Source organism: Monopterus albus, unplaced genomic scaffold (assembly GCF_001952655.1).
Source record: "Monopterus albus unplaced genomic scaffold, M_albus_1.0 scaffold11.1, whole genome shotgun sequence".
In the NCBI taxonomy this organism is placed as follows: domain Eukaryota; kingdom Metazoa; phylum Chordata; class Actinopteri; order Synbranchiformes; family Synbranchidae; genus Monopterus; species Monopterus albus.
In genome coordinates, this window is record NW_018127891.1 from 3,015,292 (window position 1) to 3,032,211 (window position 16,920).

At 44.0% G+C, this 16,920-nt stretch overlaps 1 protein-coding gene across 1 annotated transcript in view; it reads right to left on the minus strand.

Annotated features, from left to right (window-relative positions):
• Positions 1-2: 2 nt before the first annotated feature.
• megf8 (multiple EGF-like-domains 8) overlaps positions 3-16,920 on the minus strand; it is a gene marked incomplete at its 3' end in the record, with an annotated part of 23,565 nt that continues 6,647 nt past the window's right edge. The window contains exons 7-44 of the mRNA XM_020590129.1: positions 16,096-16,309; positions 15,791-15,974; positions 15,377-15,522; positions 15,174-15,284; positions 14,893-15,044; positions 14,162-14,263; positions 13,845-13,992; positions 13,313-13,476; positions 12,729-12,932; positions 12,062-12,259; positions 11,604-11,864; positions 11,343-11,461; positions 11,095-11,226; positions 10,719-10,832; positions 10,456-10,539; positions 9,743-9,982; positions 9,394-9,578; positions 8,974-9,187; positions 8,027-8,270; positions 7,778-7,910; positions 7,356-7,606; positions 6,847-6,957; positions 6,619-6,737; positions 6,256-6,493; positions 5,998-6,169; positions 5,196-5,359; positions 4,953-5,088; positions 4,633-4,864; positions 4,404-4,530; positions 4,115-4,325; positions 3,665-3,879; positions 3,373-3,568; positions 3,073-3,241; positions 2,764-2,956; positions 2,508-2,678; positions 2,225-2,355; positions 1,670-1,802; positions 3-1,448 (exon numbers count right to left, since the gene is read on the minus strand). Coding sequence (XP_020445785.1) covers positions 3-1,448; positions 1,670-1,802; positions 2,225-2,355; positions 2,508-2,678; positions 2,764-2,956; positions 3,073-3,241; positions 3,373-3,568; positions 3,665-3,879; positions 4,115-4,325; positions 4,404-4,530; positions 4,633-4,864; positions 4,953-5,088; positions 5,196-5,359; positions 5,998-6,169; positions 6,256-6,493; positions 6,619-6,737; positions 6,847-6,957; positions 7,356-7,606; positions 7,778-7,910; positions 8,027-8,270; positions 8,974-9,187; positions 9,394-9,578; positions 9,743-9,982; positions 10,456-10,539; positions 10,719-10,832; positions 11,095-11,226; positions 11,343-11,461; positions 11,604-11,864; positions 12,062-12,259; positions 12,729-12,932; positions 13,313-13,476; positions 13,845-13,992; positions 14,162-14,263; positions 14,893-15,044; positions 15,174-15,284; positions 15,377-15,522; positions 15,791-15,974; positions 16,096-16,309 — 7,764 coding nt within the window. The remainder of the gene's footprint in view (positions 1,449-1,669; positions 1,803-2,224; positions 2,356-2,507; positions 2,679-2,763; positions 2,957-3,072; positions 3,242-3,372; positions 3,569-3,664; positions 3,880-4,114; positions 4,326-4,403; positions 4,531-4,632; positions 4,865-4,952; positions 5,089-5,195; positions 5,360-5,997; positions 6,170-6,255; positions 6,494-6,618; positions 6,738-6,846; positions 6,958-7,355; positions 7,607-7,777; positions 7,911-8,026; positions 8,271-8,973; positions 9,188-9,393; positions 9,579-9,742; positions 9,983-10,455; positions 10,540-10,718; positions 10,833-11,094; positions 11,227-11,342; positions 11,462-11,603; positions 11,865-12,061; positions 12,260-12,728; positions 12,933-13,312; positions 13,477-13,844; positions 13,993-14,161; positions 14,264-14,892; positions 15,045-15,173; positions 15,285-15,376; positions 15,523-15,790; positions 15,975-16,095; positions 16,310-16,920) is intronic.

Here is a 16,920-nt window from a genome sequence, read left to right on the forward strand (position 1 = left end):
TTTCGTGCTGCTCCTGCCCCTGGGTGCCCCCCTCCATTGCCATGGCCACAGTATTCTTGTAAGTTCTGACGCAAAGTAACCAGTGCAGAGCCCAGACAGGCACGATTTGGAGCCAAGACACCCCCAGGCAACTGGAAGAGGACAGTAGCCACCCCAGCCATGCCGTCATCAGTGGGCTCCAGGGTGATGGGCCCTACTTTAAAAGAGGAATAGGAAAAGCCCATGAGCTGCGAGAGGAAGGGGTCAGAGCGGCAAAAGTGCTGGTAGCCGCTGTACGTGGACGGATGGTGATGTGAGGCTGGGGTGCCAGTGGTGGTGCTGGCATAGTGGTGAGTGTTCAGGTAGTGAAGTGGCAGGTGCTGGCCACTGTTGCCCCCTCCGCCCAGCGTGAGGTGATGGTGGTGGTGGACTGTGGGTCCAGAACCTGGGTCATGTTTGTATGAGACAGCTCCTGCCCTGCCCCTCTGGCCCACCACCACTCCTCCTAACTTGCCTGTGCGGGCATGAGCAAGCGATACAGTGCTGCCCCCCACCCCACCACCAGCTGAAGGCAGGTAGATGAGCTGAGGCTCCTCTGGCTCAAGGTATATGGTGAGTTTAGCAAAGGGTCTTGACGCCATCTTGGTCATCTCCTGGATGTGGCGACGTTGCTCCCGACGGAAGTCCAGGAACTGCTTAACCTTCCACAAAAGGACGCAGACAGACAGGAAGAGGAAAAAGCAGGAGAAGAAAACAGAGAAGAAGACAAAAAGATCGATGTGTGCTTGGTCCTGTCGTAGAAACAGCAGGCCCTGGGACTCTCCCTGTCTCTCGTCAGTCCCCACACCTCTCAAAGCAATGTAGAAGCGGCTGGATTTCAGGGAGTGCACCTCATGGGGGAAGGTGATGACCACACGATCTCGAACACCTCGGACAATCAGCACCGTCTGTGGTTTCCACACAGTGATGTAGGTGATGAGTCCTGCAGCCCGCTCCTCCCTAATCTCTCTCTCTCCCCCTGGGGGTTTTGCTTGCAACTGCAATGGATTCTGGGAGAGCATGGGACCCCCCAGACTAGATGAGGTGTTTGCAAACACCTTAATAGGAGATGGAGGTGCATCCTTATCCATCATTGTCCCTCGAGTTACTGATTCCTCTTCAATCTTGATGGTGTGAATCCCTGTGTACCGGTCCACATCCACAATGAAGGTGTCATGAGAGTTGGACACGTACACCTCCACTTCACCAAAGGTAACATCAATTGTGACTCGAATGTCCACATTGGTGAACTTTGGCTGGGCAGCAAAGAACACAGTGCGCCCCTTGGGCAGGTTGCGAATGGTGGGATCATGGAAGCAGTTGGTCTGGGATGTGGGGTCAAAGCAGCACTCGGTGTCCACGTTGAACTGACGGTAGCACTGGCGCCCATTCACCGGTGTGCCATTGAATGAGTCTTTGCACTTTGCACACTAAATGGAAGCACATAACAAACATCATTTGGAAAAAAAAAATACAGTAGGTCACAAACTTCTGTCTCAAATTTGAATGTTGCTTTTATAATGTAGAAAAAGAAAATACAAGGACATATTGTGACACAGGCCACCTTCTGTGGTTAGGAAAATCTATAGTTAACAATCTGCAAAGTGAAACACTTCTTCCATATTTGAATTAATCTCTAGCATGTGAATACCTGCTGCCTGTAGCAGTCCTTCCGGTCACTCTGAGGGCTGCTCAGACAAGAAGAGGTCTCTGTGTTGTTTTGGCAGGGGCAACCGGTACCATCGTGTTCATTACATGTGTCTGCATGGCCATTACACTGACATCTGCAATGAGTAATAAAAAAAAGAGGACAAAAATATGTCTTACTAAGTCACTTGCCTCTGTAAGCACTTGTACCATCTTGTTGCAAGGTTTACACAACCTATTTTCAATGCTTTTTTATATGTGACTTAATCTAATTACTAGCATTTTTGTTGCTGTAAGATCGGATAGAAAAGACTGCCTTTGATGGGATAGTGAATTAAAAGATTAAACATTTAGCAGGACAACATGTACTGTATGTACATGGCCTGCTACTGCGTATACCCAAAAATGATGGCAATTGTGAACTAACAAAATATGCAGTAAACAGGTCTCCAAAAAACATTTAAAACCTTTATACCATTATATATGAATATTCAGAGTTTTTGTAATGTTAGTGACAGCAATGGAATCTATTGACTGGTGAGCAATAAACATTACTCACTTCTCACATTTCCCCTGCAGTAGGAAGTAGCCACTGAGGCAGCTCTCACACTTGTCCCCCACACTGTTGTTCTGGCAATTCACACAGACAGCGTTCTCTTCTGTGGGACCCTCAGATACCCAGTCCTGAATCTGATAAGGAAAAAAAAGAGAGATGAACCCTGAAACCTCAGAAGTAGTTAGAATAATGATTGCCTGAGGAAAACTTGACTGGCTTGTTATTTTTCATTTTAGTATTTTTTAAACATATATAATCAAGACAATACCACAAGGACTTCACTTACACTGCTAGGGTCCAGAGGGAACAGCCGTGGGTTGTCAGTGGCCTTCTTATGTTCATCCCGGGACAGACACATAGCACTGTTCCCCCTGCAAAACTCCCGACATGGACGGCAGGTGCCACCCCCCTTGGCAGACCCCACGAACAGTGGCTTACACTTCTCACAGTGCTTACCCTAGATTTGGGTTAGGGGGAAAAACAGTGTATACCAACCAATGTGGGAAAACAGTGTATGGATGTGTATGATTTTAAGCACTTACTATGGTGTTATTGTGGCACTCAAGGCAAACATCTGGTTTGTTAACACCAGCACAGTTGCTGTGTTTGTTGCAGCTGCACTGAGAGGAGCAGTTATCCCCAACAAAGCCAAAGTGACACTGGCAAACTCCTGGGGACACACACGTCCCGTTCACACAGCCTTGTGCACACACTGGCTCACACTGACCAGAAACACTAAACAGAAAAAAAAAAAGCAGAGAGGATCTGGAGTAAACCTCTTCATTGACTAGGTTTTTTTCTATCCTTGTGTATTCACTGTCTGAGGCATAAATGCTACATCCTGATCTTACCTGCTGAGTATGTAACCCTGTTTGCAGGTGCAGTGGTACCCCTGTTGTAGGTTGTGGCAGTCCTGGGTGCTGTTGCAATGGTGATGACCGTTTGAGCACTCATCCTCCTCTGGACAGTTCAGGAAAGACCAACTGCTATTTTCTGGGGGACAAACGCCCTCACTCACACCTGGGAGACATGTATGGATGAAGGTGAGTAAATCAGGGAGTAAAAAACTACAAACACATTAAGAAAAAAAATGTAACTAGTCACAGTCCTCAGTTCCTTTTGAGTGAATGAAATGAGAAGTTATTTCTCACCATCAAGTCCTCCTTGCAGGCAGCGTCCAGCCCCATTGCCCCCCCGAGCAGCACACCAGCCACACTGAGGCCTGGCAATGCACTGGGAGCATTGGGTGAGCTGGGAGCACTGGGGAGAGCAAGAGTCCCCCCCAGAGAGCAGACGACCACACTGACCCGCCTCACATCGCAGTGGCACAAAAGATGGGCTCATACACTGGAGGAAGGGAAGAGAGGTTAGCTGCATATGAAGGTGCTTTAATCAAATACCTCACACAAAGTATTCTCAAAAGCTCAAGCAGGACAGTGTTACCTGCTGCAGAGCCATGCTCCACACACAGTGCTGCCAGCCCCCATCAGAGCCTCTGGAGCCCAGACAGAGGCTGCAGTTATGGAGACTGTGGCAAGGTGGAGGGCACGGCAGAGGAGGAGAAGACTCCACCTGCATGGGTGAGACGTTGAGCAGGGCATAGCTGAAACATGTCCAGTCATATGTGGGGTTCACACTCAGGATGCGTCTTGTCTCACCTGAAGAAATCAGAACACACTGTATTTTACTAGAACACTGAAAAGGCCCTAAATCTAGATAACCAAACCTCTGCTGAAACCCAAAGAGCTATTTTATTTTAGCTGTATAATAATAATTCCTCCATCTGCTACTAGGAGCTCATGATTACAAAATCACCTTTTCTAGTGTTTTTAAAGTTTTTTTCTAACATGGACATCGCTATGAACTGAACATTTGCAACACTATTTTCTCTACCTGTGCGTTTGAACTGGCGAGTCCACATGCATTTTCCAGAGGCAGTACATTTGGGGCAGTCAGAAGCCTCACAGCTGGTCTCAGTGCAGTTACTGGACAGGAATATCTCTCTCTGGTTGATCCGACAGTCATGTTCAGATGTACAGCTAACAGAGCTGCTAATACAGGCCCCCTCTGGACAGTTTGTGCACCACTTACACTGTAGAGCATGCTGGGAAATTCAGCAAAGAACAGATTTTAGTTGGCGGACTGTTGTGGTCTCATTTAGAGTCGGGGTGCCATATGTTACCTGTGATGGACTTGAGAATGTCTTAGGGTGTCGGGCGAGGCATTCACTGCAAGTCTTCAGTCTGCGGCACTGATCTGGCTGACGAGGGGTCGGTGAACAGGGAGACTGGCTGGTGAAGCAGCCCATTCTGATGGAGAAGGAGAGAGAGAAACATGAGGATAAATATTACCAAGTAACTGCACATAACTTCAGGTTTAAGAATAAAGTGCTATCTATTTAGTTTCTTTACCTCTCTGCAGTGTCAGAGGAAACACAGGTTCCTCTACACCAGGCACAGCTGCCTGTGGTGGTGTTGCAAGCCTCTGCTGTGGGCAGCAGGGCACAGGGGTCAGAGGGCACAGTCAGAGTTAAGACTCTGCCCAGTGTGACACCATTGAAGCCCCCTGATAGGAAGAGCCGGCCATCCCAGCTTGTCATGGCAAGAGACACTGATCGATTAACTGGATCTCCTATTACTGAGACTGTAAAAGAAGAGAAACAAAGGACTGTGTTAAGGTTATATATGATTTGGCCATAATTAAACCTGTAGAAAGACGTTCAGGCAGTCACCTGGTTGGATCCAGGTGTTACAGTTGATTTGATACAGAGACACTGAGTTACTATAATCTTCTGCTTCTGTCCTCCCCCCAACAACGACCATGGTGTCTTTGATTAGGGCTGCAGCGTGGAAGAAACGGGACAGGGGCTGCATAGCAAAGAGATGATACAACAAGGATAGATGTTATCTTTATGCAGCAGACTGATAAACTGCCTGGCCCGTATAATTTACCAGCATGTAAGACAGCTTCTTACCTTATTACCCTGTGAGGGGACCAGCAGAGACCAGGTAAGGTTGGGGTAGTACAGACTATAGAGCTCGCCTGAAGGCTCCACCGTCTCTACGTGAAAACGGTAGCCTCCAAAGACATAGATGGCATCAGTCTGCTCATGATAGACTGCTGAGTGGCCATATAAACCTGATTGAAGAACATATAAAACAAAACAGGTTTAAGTGCAACAGAAAAAAAAGAGTTTGCTATATGCATCTTTGTGTTGTCTATTTTAACACATTTTAGTTTTGTTTTATTTTGGCCTCTAAAACAAACAAACTAAATAAAACAACCATGTTCAACAATATTCAGACCATGTACAAAATATATTTGCTAACTATAACTACACAGTGTGACATTCAGAACAACACAGGAATGACCAAAAAGGTTTAGGCAGAAGCCAGTGTTTATTGTGCCTACCCTTATCACATTTAAACATCACACCATAATGCAATATATCCAGACCACATATTTCCCATAATGCATTAGCACATACATACACCCAGATCCACCTATAAGTGCACGTTTATATCTCTATACACACATAACTTATATCTAAACATGTAAAACAAAAGCATTTACTACACATCTACTATGGTGGTTTATCAATTAATTCTATTATACCTGTGGAATACCTTTCTTTTAAACAATCTTTTAAATTCAAAATCTAATAATGTATTTCTCTGTAGGGTAGACTAATGAATAGACATTTTTGTATTTACATTAGCAGTGCATCAAAGTAAATCCTTTGTTAGAATCCTTAAAAAGCAAAAGGCCTCAAAAACCTGTAGGTGGTGTCCCAGTGTGGGAGGCAATGGTCCAGTTTCCAGAATGAGGGCTGAACTCCAGTAGATGGTGGTTGAAGCCGTTCTCTGGAGAGTAACCACCAATCAACAGCACAGAGGAGTCTTGGCGTACAGTCAGAGTGTGGCCCGCCACTGGGGGCAGCACTGAGCTCTGTCAGAAGTGGAAGGAATTTTTAATTTGCAAGAGGTAGGAAAGACACAGGGACTGTTCAGATATTTTGTAAGTCTAAGCCTAACCTTGTGTTCTCTCCATACTAAACTGGTGAGATTGAGACTCCAGGTATCCATGGCAACTCCATTTTGCATGACACCACCGACTACCAACATGATGTTGTGACTGGCTCCGTGGCTTCCAAAGCCAGACTCGTGAGTGGTCAGCAGTGCAGATGCGTGGTGATAGCGAGGGCTTGGTGTTGAACCTTCTTCCACAGAACCTGTCAACATTTGGGTCCAACGGTTCTCCAACACAGAATATCTACAAGAATCAAAGACAAAATGTGTTATACACATAAATATAGTACATGCACTATTGCATACAGTACAATAATAGCTAAAAGCTTTTAATACTACTCAGAACAATGTCAGGTAGCATGCCCCTACCTGTAGACGTTCCCTAGAATGCCATCTGACAGAGAGAGTCCTCCATACATCCAGAGGTTACCTTGTGGTCCAGACACCAGAGAATGGCCCATCCTGTGGAGGAACCTGTGGGCCTGGTTCTGTGGAGCAACAGTGCATATGAATGTGTTTGTTTGCAATGGATTATAAAATTCATGAAATGTGGAGATTAAAACATTTTCTACTGTTTGCGTTATGTTCTGCCCATACCACAGTTAGCTGTGTGTCCAGCAGGGTTTCCCAGACCAGGCTGTTGGAGTCCCGAGGAACAGAGCAGTCTGTGTCAGCCCAGTTGCCTGAGCAGACACACACTCCAAGAGACTGAGACAAATAAAATATTGGTTTGCAGTCTAGGAATATTTGTTCTTAATTGTTTTTTAGTATTTGAAAATTCCTGGAAGTTCAACCAGAAACTCTTGCATAATTGGTAGAGTTCATACAGGCTGCATGATATCAGCAACACACATTATTCCACAGCTCAATGTCATTTTATAACTGAAGATTAGTATGAATGCACCACAACAAATCAAATGGCAAAAAGATATATAATATAACAAGTTAAATAAGAATATATGTTGTGTTATGGTACTACACAATTTCAACCATTTATTACTTGATGTCAAAATAGCAACTTGGAAACTAAAACCACTAAACTAAACATTAATATAAAGCATCACATCTCGAAGGTAAACATTAATATAAAGCATCACATCTCTTACTATATTACATGCTCCCCTTCCTTCTGCTATTCCACAATCCTGAGGACACAGAGGCCGGTCGCAGTGGGGCCCCCCATATCCCTGAGGACACTGGCAGAGTCCTCCTTGGCACTGGGCTCCTCCTGGACACACAAGGGAACCCTCTTCCCCCTCATCAGAGCTCTGGTGACATTGTCGCACCCAAAAAGAAGCATTGAAGCCTTGAGGTTTGTTTGAGGAGACGTTGGCCTCAAAGTAGACAGAGATCAGACCTGGTGGTAAAAGAGAAAATACAATACAATCGAAATGATTTCACACTTTGCATGTCTACTTGCTCACTGCAAGTCAGTCACAAATACTGTACCTAGTCTAGGGTTAAAGTGTTTATTAGTGAATGCGTAACTTAAGGTGGCACAAAGTTTGGTGCTGAATTTGAAGGATACCTGAGGTGGCCTCCACTGTAACAGGTTGTGTCCTTGTGGTACCACAAAATGCTCCAATTAAGTTGTGATCTGGGTGTACCACTCCATTGGCCAGAAAACGAGGAAGGCCATCAAATACATAGACGTATGAGCTCTACAAAACAAACCAAAGGGAATTTAACAGAGACAGTTAATGGAAAACTGGCAATTGAGGCTACAGCGCACTTAACATGTTTCTTCTTCGAAAGATCAAGTCATGGTTGGACTAACTTTACAATATGTATGGGAGTCTGGGTGTAGAGTGAGGGCTACAGGTGGACACAGCTGTGTGGGCAGACAAGGTGCCAGGTTCTCAGTCACAGACAGGACCCACAGGCAATGGGAAAGTCCTCCTTTGCCCTCGGTGCCACTTCGCCACCCGAGAGAAGAGGAGAGTGTCATGGCAGAGGAGGAGGAGGTGGAGGAGAGCAACACAGAACGACCCTGACACTGTCGGTAGCATGTGCCATTGTTCCTGTTGGAAACGGAAAGATGTCAGGATAGCCAAGTCATGATGAAAGAATCTGCAATCAACCAGATATTACAACTGTTTTCACACTACTGTTGTCAAAAATATCTCTTTTGATGCACATCGATTCTGAACATTTTGAAAAGTTTCAATTTTCAGTTTCTGTAGTACCGATAACAACAGGTATATTGGGGTTTTTCTGTGGTGCTAGCTCATTACAGATGGCAAGTGCAGAACCTCCACAACCAGTTTTAATAAAGAATATGGCAGCACTGCTGTATAGTGATGCTACAGTGCCAACAATAAGTACTAATACTAGTACTGATACTGACCATGCACCACACACAATGCGCGCTCCACTGCACAGAATCTGCACTGATGAGTGACTAATGAGGATAGACTGTTCTCTGCTACTAGCCAAGAAAATAAAGTTGTGCCTTGTTGTCATGTTATACTTAACTTTTAAATAAAATGTAAAATTGTATTTCCTCAATAAGGTGTCAACTTTCCCCCAGAGTATCAAAAATTGATATTTTTCAAAGTATCGTATCTAAGAAAAGTATTGTAACAACACTATTTCACACATACTACTTTTATCACTGTCTTAATCTCCACTCCTTGAGTTTAAATTGTTTTCAATCAGTTAAGACACACAAAAAGAAAAAAAACTGTGCATTACACTTAAATTATGTGGTGAAAATCTCCTTACCTGGGGTCTCCGTAGTAACCAGGCAGGCAGGACTCACAGTGCAGTCCCTGAGTGTTGTGGGTGCAGTAGCACTGGCCTGTCTGGTTGTGACAGTATCCTTGGAGAGGGTCGCCATGGCCGTTACATTCACAGGGAACACAGCCGCCTCCATCAGCCAGGGCTGAACCAAAGCTTCCTGGACGGCAGTGCTCGCAGTGTGGCCCCGTAGTCCAATCTGAAGCAGAGGAAGATTGTCACCACAGGAAATTTCACCCAATGTATAACCAAATGCAGTTTGGCACTGTTCACTCACTAGGAACAGTGAGTATAAATTTGTGGTGGCACTGTGGTGCAGTGGGTGAACTGGTGACTCTAAAGTGCCAGTAGGTGTGAAAAGAAGTGCATGAACCAGCTACTGAAATTGATCTGTTAGGGTCTTACCCTGGCATTCGTCACAGATCCCTGGAGCAGTAATACAGGTGGAGTGGAAGTTGCAGCCACAGTTCACATCACATTCAACACCACTCAGAATTAGAGTTGCAGGATCAGATGTCCAGCCCAGGGAACATTCACACTCATACCGTGGGCTGCCGCTACACTGACCCTTACGACACTCATTGTAGCATCTGTGGGCAAGAAAAAATAAAGGGGTTGGGGTTAGAATGTCCTTTTTTCAAGATTTACACAAACATTCCTGATGACTACATGAGAAAGATGAAGATGATTGTTAGGTTAATACAACTGAAAAATGAATCAACAGAGGAACACATGTTTAAGTGAAGTCTCTTACGTCTGGTTGCAGTGCAGTGTGCCATCCCCTGTGTATCCTCTCTCACAGTGGCACTCATAGGAGGTGGGAGTGTTGATGCAGGTGGCAAAGGGGTGACAGTTGTGGAGTCCCAGCCTGCATTCCTCAACATCAGGGCAGGTGGGGTAGGACCAAATTGCATCTGGCTCTTCGTCATCCAAATGCTCCAACTCCATCTCCATTTCCAGGGGTCGAGGTGGGGCCGAGGTCTGGGGCTCAGGGCTGGAAGAGCAGCACCAAGACACAGAAGTTTAATAGGTAGACTGTATCTACCATCTAATCATGTTTTATGGCTCTATGTACAAGTTCTGTTTAAGTGAAATACAAAGTTGACAGAAAAGGCATGTGCAGGTTTCAAAAACAAAACCTGTTACTATCCATCCATCCATCCATCTTCTTCCACTTATGCGAGACCGGGTCGGGGGGGCAGCAGTCTAAGCAAAGATGCCCAGACTTCACTCTCTCCAGACACCTGTTACTATTTACTAATTATTACATATTCTTTATACTATTATTTTTAAAGCAACTTTCCTATTTAATTTGGAGTAACTACAGTAAAAGAGCAAGTTAAGAGCTTCCATTCCAAAAACTGGATTATGACAAATGAATTTGGAACCTTTGGAAACCACTTTACCCACAATATTTAGTACTACATTACCTATATAACAAAAGCCCTTGTTGAAAAAAAATCTTACTTTGCAGCCCGTGCTTCAGCCACAGCCAAACTGCAGTTGTACACCAAGGGGTCGTCCATTCCTGCCCAGTCTCCCCTCAAACATCTGAAAAGATGTGTAGCAAACGATAAATAGATTTTTTTTTAAAATCACAACAAAACTGACTAAAAACATATGAATAACCTGACAACAAAAGCAATTTCTTAAATAGTAATTCAAATCTGTGGTGTGTTGACACTACATGCACTCTCTTGGTACATAGTATTTTTGTTTGCCATACTTACTTTCCAATTGTAGGATTGTTGTAATCGCCACACCAGCCACACTGGAATGTTCGCAGGCAGTCTGTGCATGTGTTTAAGGCTGAACACTGCTTACACTGGGGAACCGAATGAACACTGATGGGTGAGAGAAAAAAGAATAGACTAGTGCTCTAAAATTTGTTTCAAAACATTGACAAAATATATGTAATTGCTTTCGCAAAGCTTTGAAATATAAAGTCTAGTCAGTTGTTAGTCTTGTTTTTGCTGTACAACTGCGTGTTCAAGCTGAGTTTACCAAAACTAACAAAAACTTGGTAGAACTGTAAGTGGCTATTATGTGCAATAAATTTCAGCTGAAGATAAAACAAAAACAAGTTTTAAAAATGTTCTTATTTACCTGTCATACCAGTCCCTGCACTCTCCATAGGGGTATTTTGTGAGGTAGGCAGCAAAATAAAAACAGGCCTGGGCTGACTCACACCACGCACACTGGCTGGAATTGGAAAGGCACTCACCACATGTCTTTCTCCTTGGCGACACAAAGGGGATGACCAGAGAGGGGAGTACAACAAGGGTGAGTTACAGGTTCTTGTTGAAATCATGTATGATCTGTACTTGTGTTAAACATATAGTTTTTCAGCTCACTGGTTGCAGACTTTAGGACAACCCCTAGGATCACGTATGGATCCATCCATTCTTCCCCGTCGACTGCACTGGTAGTCACCTTTCTTGCTGGAGTTGATCTGCCACTCACAATAAGGATCCTGAGGGGCAAAATGATCTTTTCAAGAGTTATGAATACAGCAGCTCCACATTACGCTGTAATCAGAGGTTGATACAATATTTGATGATACAATATCCTGATACAAAATTTTAAAAAGTGTTGAGTTGTTATCTGTGTTGTACCTGAGTGCAAGCAGAGCAGTCTCTATACTCTTCACACAAGGTGCAGTGCTGGGGTGCCAGCAGCAGATGGCGCTGACCGTCTCCCATGACTTCCCCCTTCCTTTCCTCAGGGCAGGGCTCAGGCTCTGGGCCATCCCGCAGCAGGCAGCGGGACAAAGATGGACACCAGCCACAGGACTGGTCTGAGAGGCAGGCCAGACAGGACATGTACCCTGAGCAGGAACCTGAGCGGTAGGGCTCCAGGAACAAGAATGAGATCTCCTAGAAAAAGAGCAAATTACAGGGAAGAAAGGTAAAAGTACAGCTTTTGTTTCACCACTAGAGGAAACTCATTCTGCATTGTGACAGAATTGTTAATGTGTACGGAACACCAATGATTTTTTTTTCTTACTTTCGCTGTTCATACAGATTAAATGTCAAAGTCTTTGCAGAGAATGCTAAACTGTGCCAGTACTCACACTCCCTCCAGGCAACGTTCTGTTCCAGATCAGGGCCATCTCACTGGTCTGTCCCGAGCCTGAGTTGTTAAGGTAGCCTTCAGCCTGAACGAGGTAATGGTTGCCCCTGGTGAGGTTAGAGAACAGTCTACTTCCATCTGTGCGAGTTAGCAGCTTCAACTCCTTCTCCTGCTGGGCTGCCCAACGCCCCACCACCTCCTGCTCCGACAGTTTAAAGATGTACAAAGAATTATGGAATATTAAAAAGCGGAGAACAGTTGTATAAAATACTGCAAATTTACTAAATCTTTCAGTCATTTAATATAAAACATATCCTATATCTGTTATATCTTTTTGAATTAAAATTAGCATTCCAGAAATGTACATCACAAAACCTTTCCACAATCCATTACACTGTTGTATGTTTAATTTTGGGGGAACCAACACTTCAGCAGCAAACTGTCAAGAAGACACAAACAGTGTCGCTGTCATGTAAAGCAGATATAATTTAGAGCAAACACAGACTCTATCCAGGCTACAGTAGTTATAAAGAAATTATATCTAGTGAACATTATTTTACATGATTTTATTTTGAACAACTAATCCTTACATGTTCAGTTTGCTTTAAAAAATTTGTTGAATTAAAAAAAAAAACAATATGAAGTGCTGACAGGCATTTTCCCCTTACCAAATGGCTAGAATTTGGCCCTGATGCCATTCGAGCCTCAAAGTGGAGCCTCTGGATTCGAGCCCACATGGAGACAGTCTCGGTGGGAGGAGGTGCAGGTGGAGGAGCCCCCCATAATGGGTGGATAAAGCCCCTGAACTGTAGAGCTACGTCCATTTCTGTGGTGGGGCTAAGGATGATGTTGGTGCTGCGGAGGATGGACACCTGGCGAAGGGGTGAGGAGGATTGAGGATAGTGGAGGACGGGTGGAAGTGGAAACACATCAACAGAAGCACTATTCTCTACAAACTGCTCCACAGGTTTGACAACGTATTTGAAAAAAGGAGTTTTCTCTATGAGCGCATTGCAAAACAGAGAAAAAGGAAGAAAAGAAAAGAGAAGTGAGCATTGGAGTCAAGCGGTTAAATAGCCTTAAGCACAAAAAAGAAATGATCATCATATTCAATCATATTCAAGTTGAACAGCACTGGAGTTTAAGTGTCAAAGCAATGCTGAAGGAAGGAAGGAGGGATAAGTATAAGCAGAGAGGGAAGTAGTTACAACCACAGTTAGTACAGTTAGCACTTGAGATTTGGACTCCGTACCTTGTCAGGCTGGGAGTTGTTGCGGGGGTGCTGGAAGGTGAGCAGGTGCAGTCCCGGGACATAGTTCTCGGTGCGACAGGAGTGGAGGGAGGTTAGGAAACGGGTACGCTCCCCCCACCAGCCGTACGCCCCTGAGATCTGGTCCACACGGCACACACTTCGCTCTGTGAGACCGAGAGGGAGAGGTCAGCACACAAATAACACATCTGACCTCTTAAAATCTTATAATACAGCAGTTTCCTAAAGTGTACAAAAAAAGCGTCGTCTGTGACTTTTGTGACGTGTGTTCAAACGAAGTACGAAGGCATGATCTTGCTGCACCAAAAGAAACTGGCAATTGGACAGGAAAGTCAAATCACGGTCTGAGGAACCCATCCAATTTCAGCTTGGTGTAGTCAAGTCACTGTGCTCCGTCATTGACACACACACAACGTGCGTCTAGTCCCTCCCATATCAACTCCCAACATCTCTTTTTTCAGTCTGATGATTAGCCCTTCTCTTTTGCCCTCCTTCCTCCCTCCCTGGGTCTCACCTGACACCGGTAGGCAGGACTCATTCTGAACACACCAGCCAAAATCACCAGGGGCACGGGCCAGAGAAGCTGGAGTGCCACTGAACACCAGACAGGACTGGCAGTCAGACAGGAAGCGAGCCAAGCCCAGGCAACCATTACTGCCACACTGTTAATGCAATAGAGGGGAACATCATACTGGTAATTGTGACAGACCCATATAAAGACCCATTACAATGAAAAGAATGTTTTGGGTCTCTGGTAATATCTGAATAGATATAGAAATAATGCAGTTTGCTATTTTTACTTTGAATAAAAACAATGAAAAAAAGTGTTACCGGATTAGTGGGCTGGTACTCTCTACATCGGCCTTCACACCAGCTGCACTCTGGGTTCTTAAGGCACATACTTTCATCTAGTGCTTCAGCACAAACAGCATCCTGGTAACACAAACACATACACACACACAGTCATGTCTTCCTATGGTTGTGAGGAAACACACTGATATAAACCAATCAGGCATAACATTATGACCATCTGTACATACAGGTGTCTGTATATTTTTGTCCTGCGCATTGACATACACGAGAGGGTCAGAATATTAGGAACACCTGAATATAATGTAGTCCAGTACAACACCACCTTTAACTATGACTCAATAATTAACATATAATTGAATTTATACATTTATGACAATCTCACCAAACACTGAAACATTTTGAGCTTCATAAACACAAATGTTAAGGTGGAAGTGTTGCACTGAAGTGCATACAGATGTACAGGTGGTCATAATGTTATGCCAATCGGTGTATTGCAGCTACAACCCTAACACTTAACCTCATTCTAACACTTAACCCTAAAGCCAAGTCTTAACCCTCAAACATTCCTTTGAAGTTGCAAGGACTGGTTAAAATAGCCTTTTAACCCCAAATTGCCCCCAAAACAATGGCAGTAAAAACGAAATGGCTCCATACACAATATAATAAAAACATGTACACCCACACACATTTAGTTACACCTTAATCAACACATTTCTCCATCCTTTTGCTCATTAGTCACTTTCACTCACCCTGTCCCCTTGATCGCTACTGACAAACAGTGGAACTTTGTAAGCCACCAGGTCTCCAAGAGCAACACCACTGTAACCCCCAGCAACCAGCAGCACTCGCCCTTCCATCACAGCAGCAACATGCGAGTACCGCCCACGAACAGCATCCCCACCTCCAAAAACAGAAAGTTTTGTTAGCACTGTATGTATAGATGTGCAAGAAACAAGTTATAGATGAAAAGTGGACTGTGCATCTTAGTGTGCAAGAGTTGTGACTGAAGATAAAGTCTATAAGAACTCACTGTGCGACCATCTCTCCCCAGCAGACACCCACTGATGACAGCCCAGATGATAAAAGAAGATCTCCTCATCATAGCACTTCTCTTCTTGATAGTGAATATGTACATTCCCTCCTGGAAGAGCAAGGTGGGAAGAAAAAAGATAAACATACACAAGAATGCATCAATCACAATATATTATGTTTGCTAATTTTTTCAGTGCTCACCGTAGACCACCATGTAGTTTCCAATGACAGTGGCTGAGTGGAAAGCTCTCTCTCTGGGGCCTGTTGCTGGGAAACGGGAACGGAAAGATGTCCAAAACCGCCTGTCCACGTGGAACACATCGGTGTTGTTCACCCTCACACTAAACCTTAGGTAAATATACAGCAAAGGTACTCTTAATATCGCCAAGTACTCTGTGTATCTTTTCATTTTCTTGTTGGATTATTCTCAAAGATTTCACTGTTTTAAATCACTTCTAATTCTGCAATTTTATGTTTTTGTTATGTAGAATACACAAAAAATATCCGATCTTCAGGCCACAAATAAAGAGATGTTCACTCCAAAACTAAGCAGAAACTGTGCCCCTTTCACACATCACATTACTATATCCAATTTGTTCATGAGAGGGTGTATACCTGGCAGTGGTAGGCCTGTGGCCTCCATAGACCAGCAGTGTCCTGGATGGGCTGTGGAAGACCATGGAGTGTCCAGCTGTGGCGGGGGGCTTCCCACCAGTGGGCTGAACCGTCTCCCACCATCCAGAACCATGGAGATCGAACCGATAAAGAGAAGAGGAAAACATATCCTCCTCAGTGCGACCTGGGAAATAAGGAGAGAAAAGGATGTTTTAAAAAAACCCACTCCAGTACTATTTATTTCCAAAGGATAAACATCCTGTATGCCAATCAAAATACAGACTGCAACATATTCTGAAACCCACCTCCAAATACATAGAGATAACTGTCTACTACAGCTGCAGCATGATTGGCCAGTTTAGGAGCACCACGTGAAGTTGAAAAGCCAATTTGTTGCCAGTCATCGTTGGATGGCCGGTACATCCAGACATCACTGGCCAGGGAGCCGTTGGCTAGCTCTCCTCCGAAAATAACCAGGTTACCCATCCATTCTACTGCGGTGTGGGAATGACGAGCCACCTGACAATATAGGAAAGCCAGAAAGTGCAAGGAGGATGGGAAGGACACAGAAATGTAACATAATAAATGGGAATGCTTAAATGTATGTTAACTATGTTTCATGTATAGGGAAAAAATGGAAACTGGGAGAAATCAGAAAATAGGAGAACATGTTTACTACCACCATAATAACCTGATTACTATAAAGCTTATATTGACAAAATTGGTCTATAAACAGATTTCTACCCAGATTTGACATATTCAGCAAATATTCAAAAAGAATTAGCTGCATTGCTAATCACACTGGTCAGATTGATCAGCTTTCCCACGTGTTTTTCGATATTCCCCTGGACTCACCATTCAGTGTCAGAATTTATGAGCTAGAGTTAACATTATCCACTTGCACTACACACGGCACTACAGCAAAATAAGATTTAACCTACAGTATTTTACATTATTTTTCAATATTTGGCAGTCAATGTTGATAGTGTGGCAGCCTACCACAATTAAATCAGTGTATAGGAAACTCTTTTGATTTGATTTTATTTGATTTTATTCTTTCAAGCATGTAAAGACAGTTGATATGACAACACACATGATTGCACACATAATCCAATATCAATTTACTTATA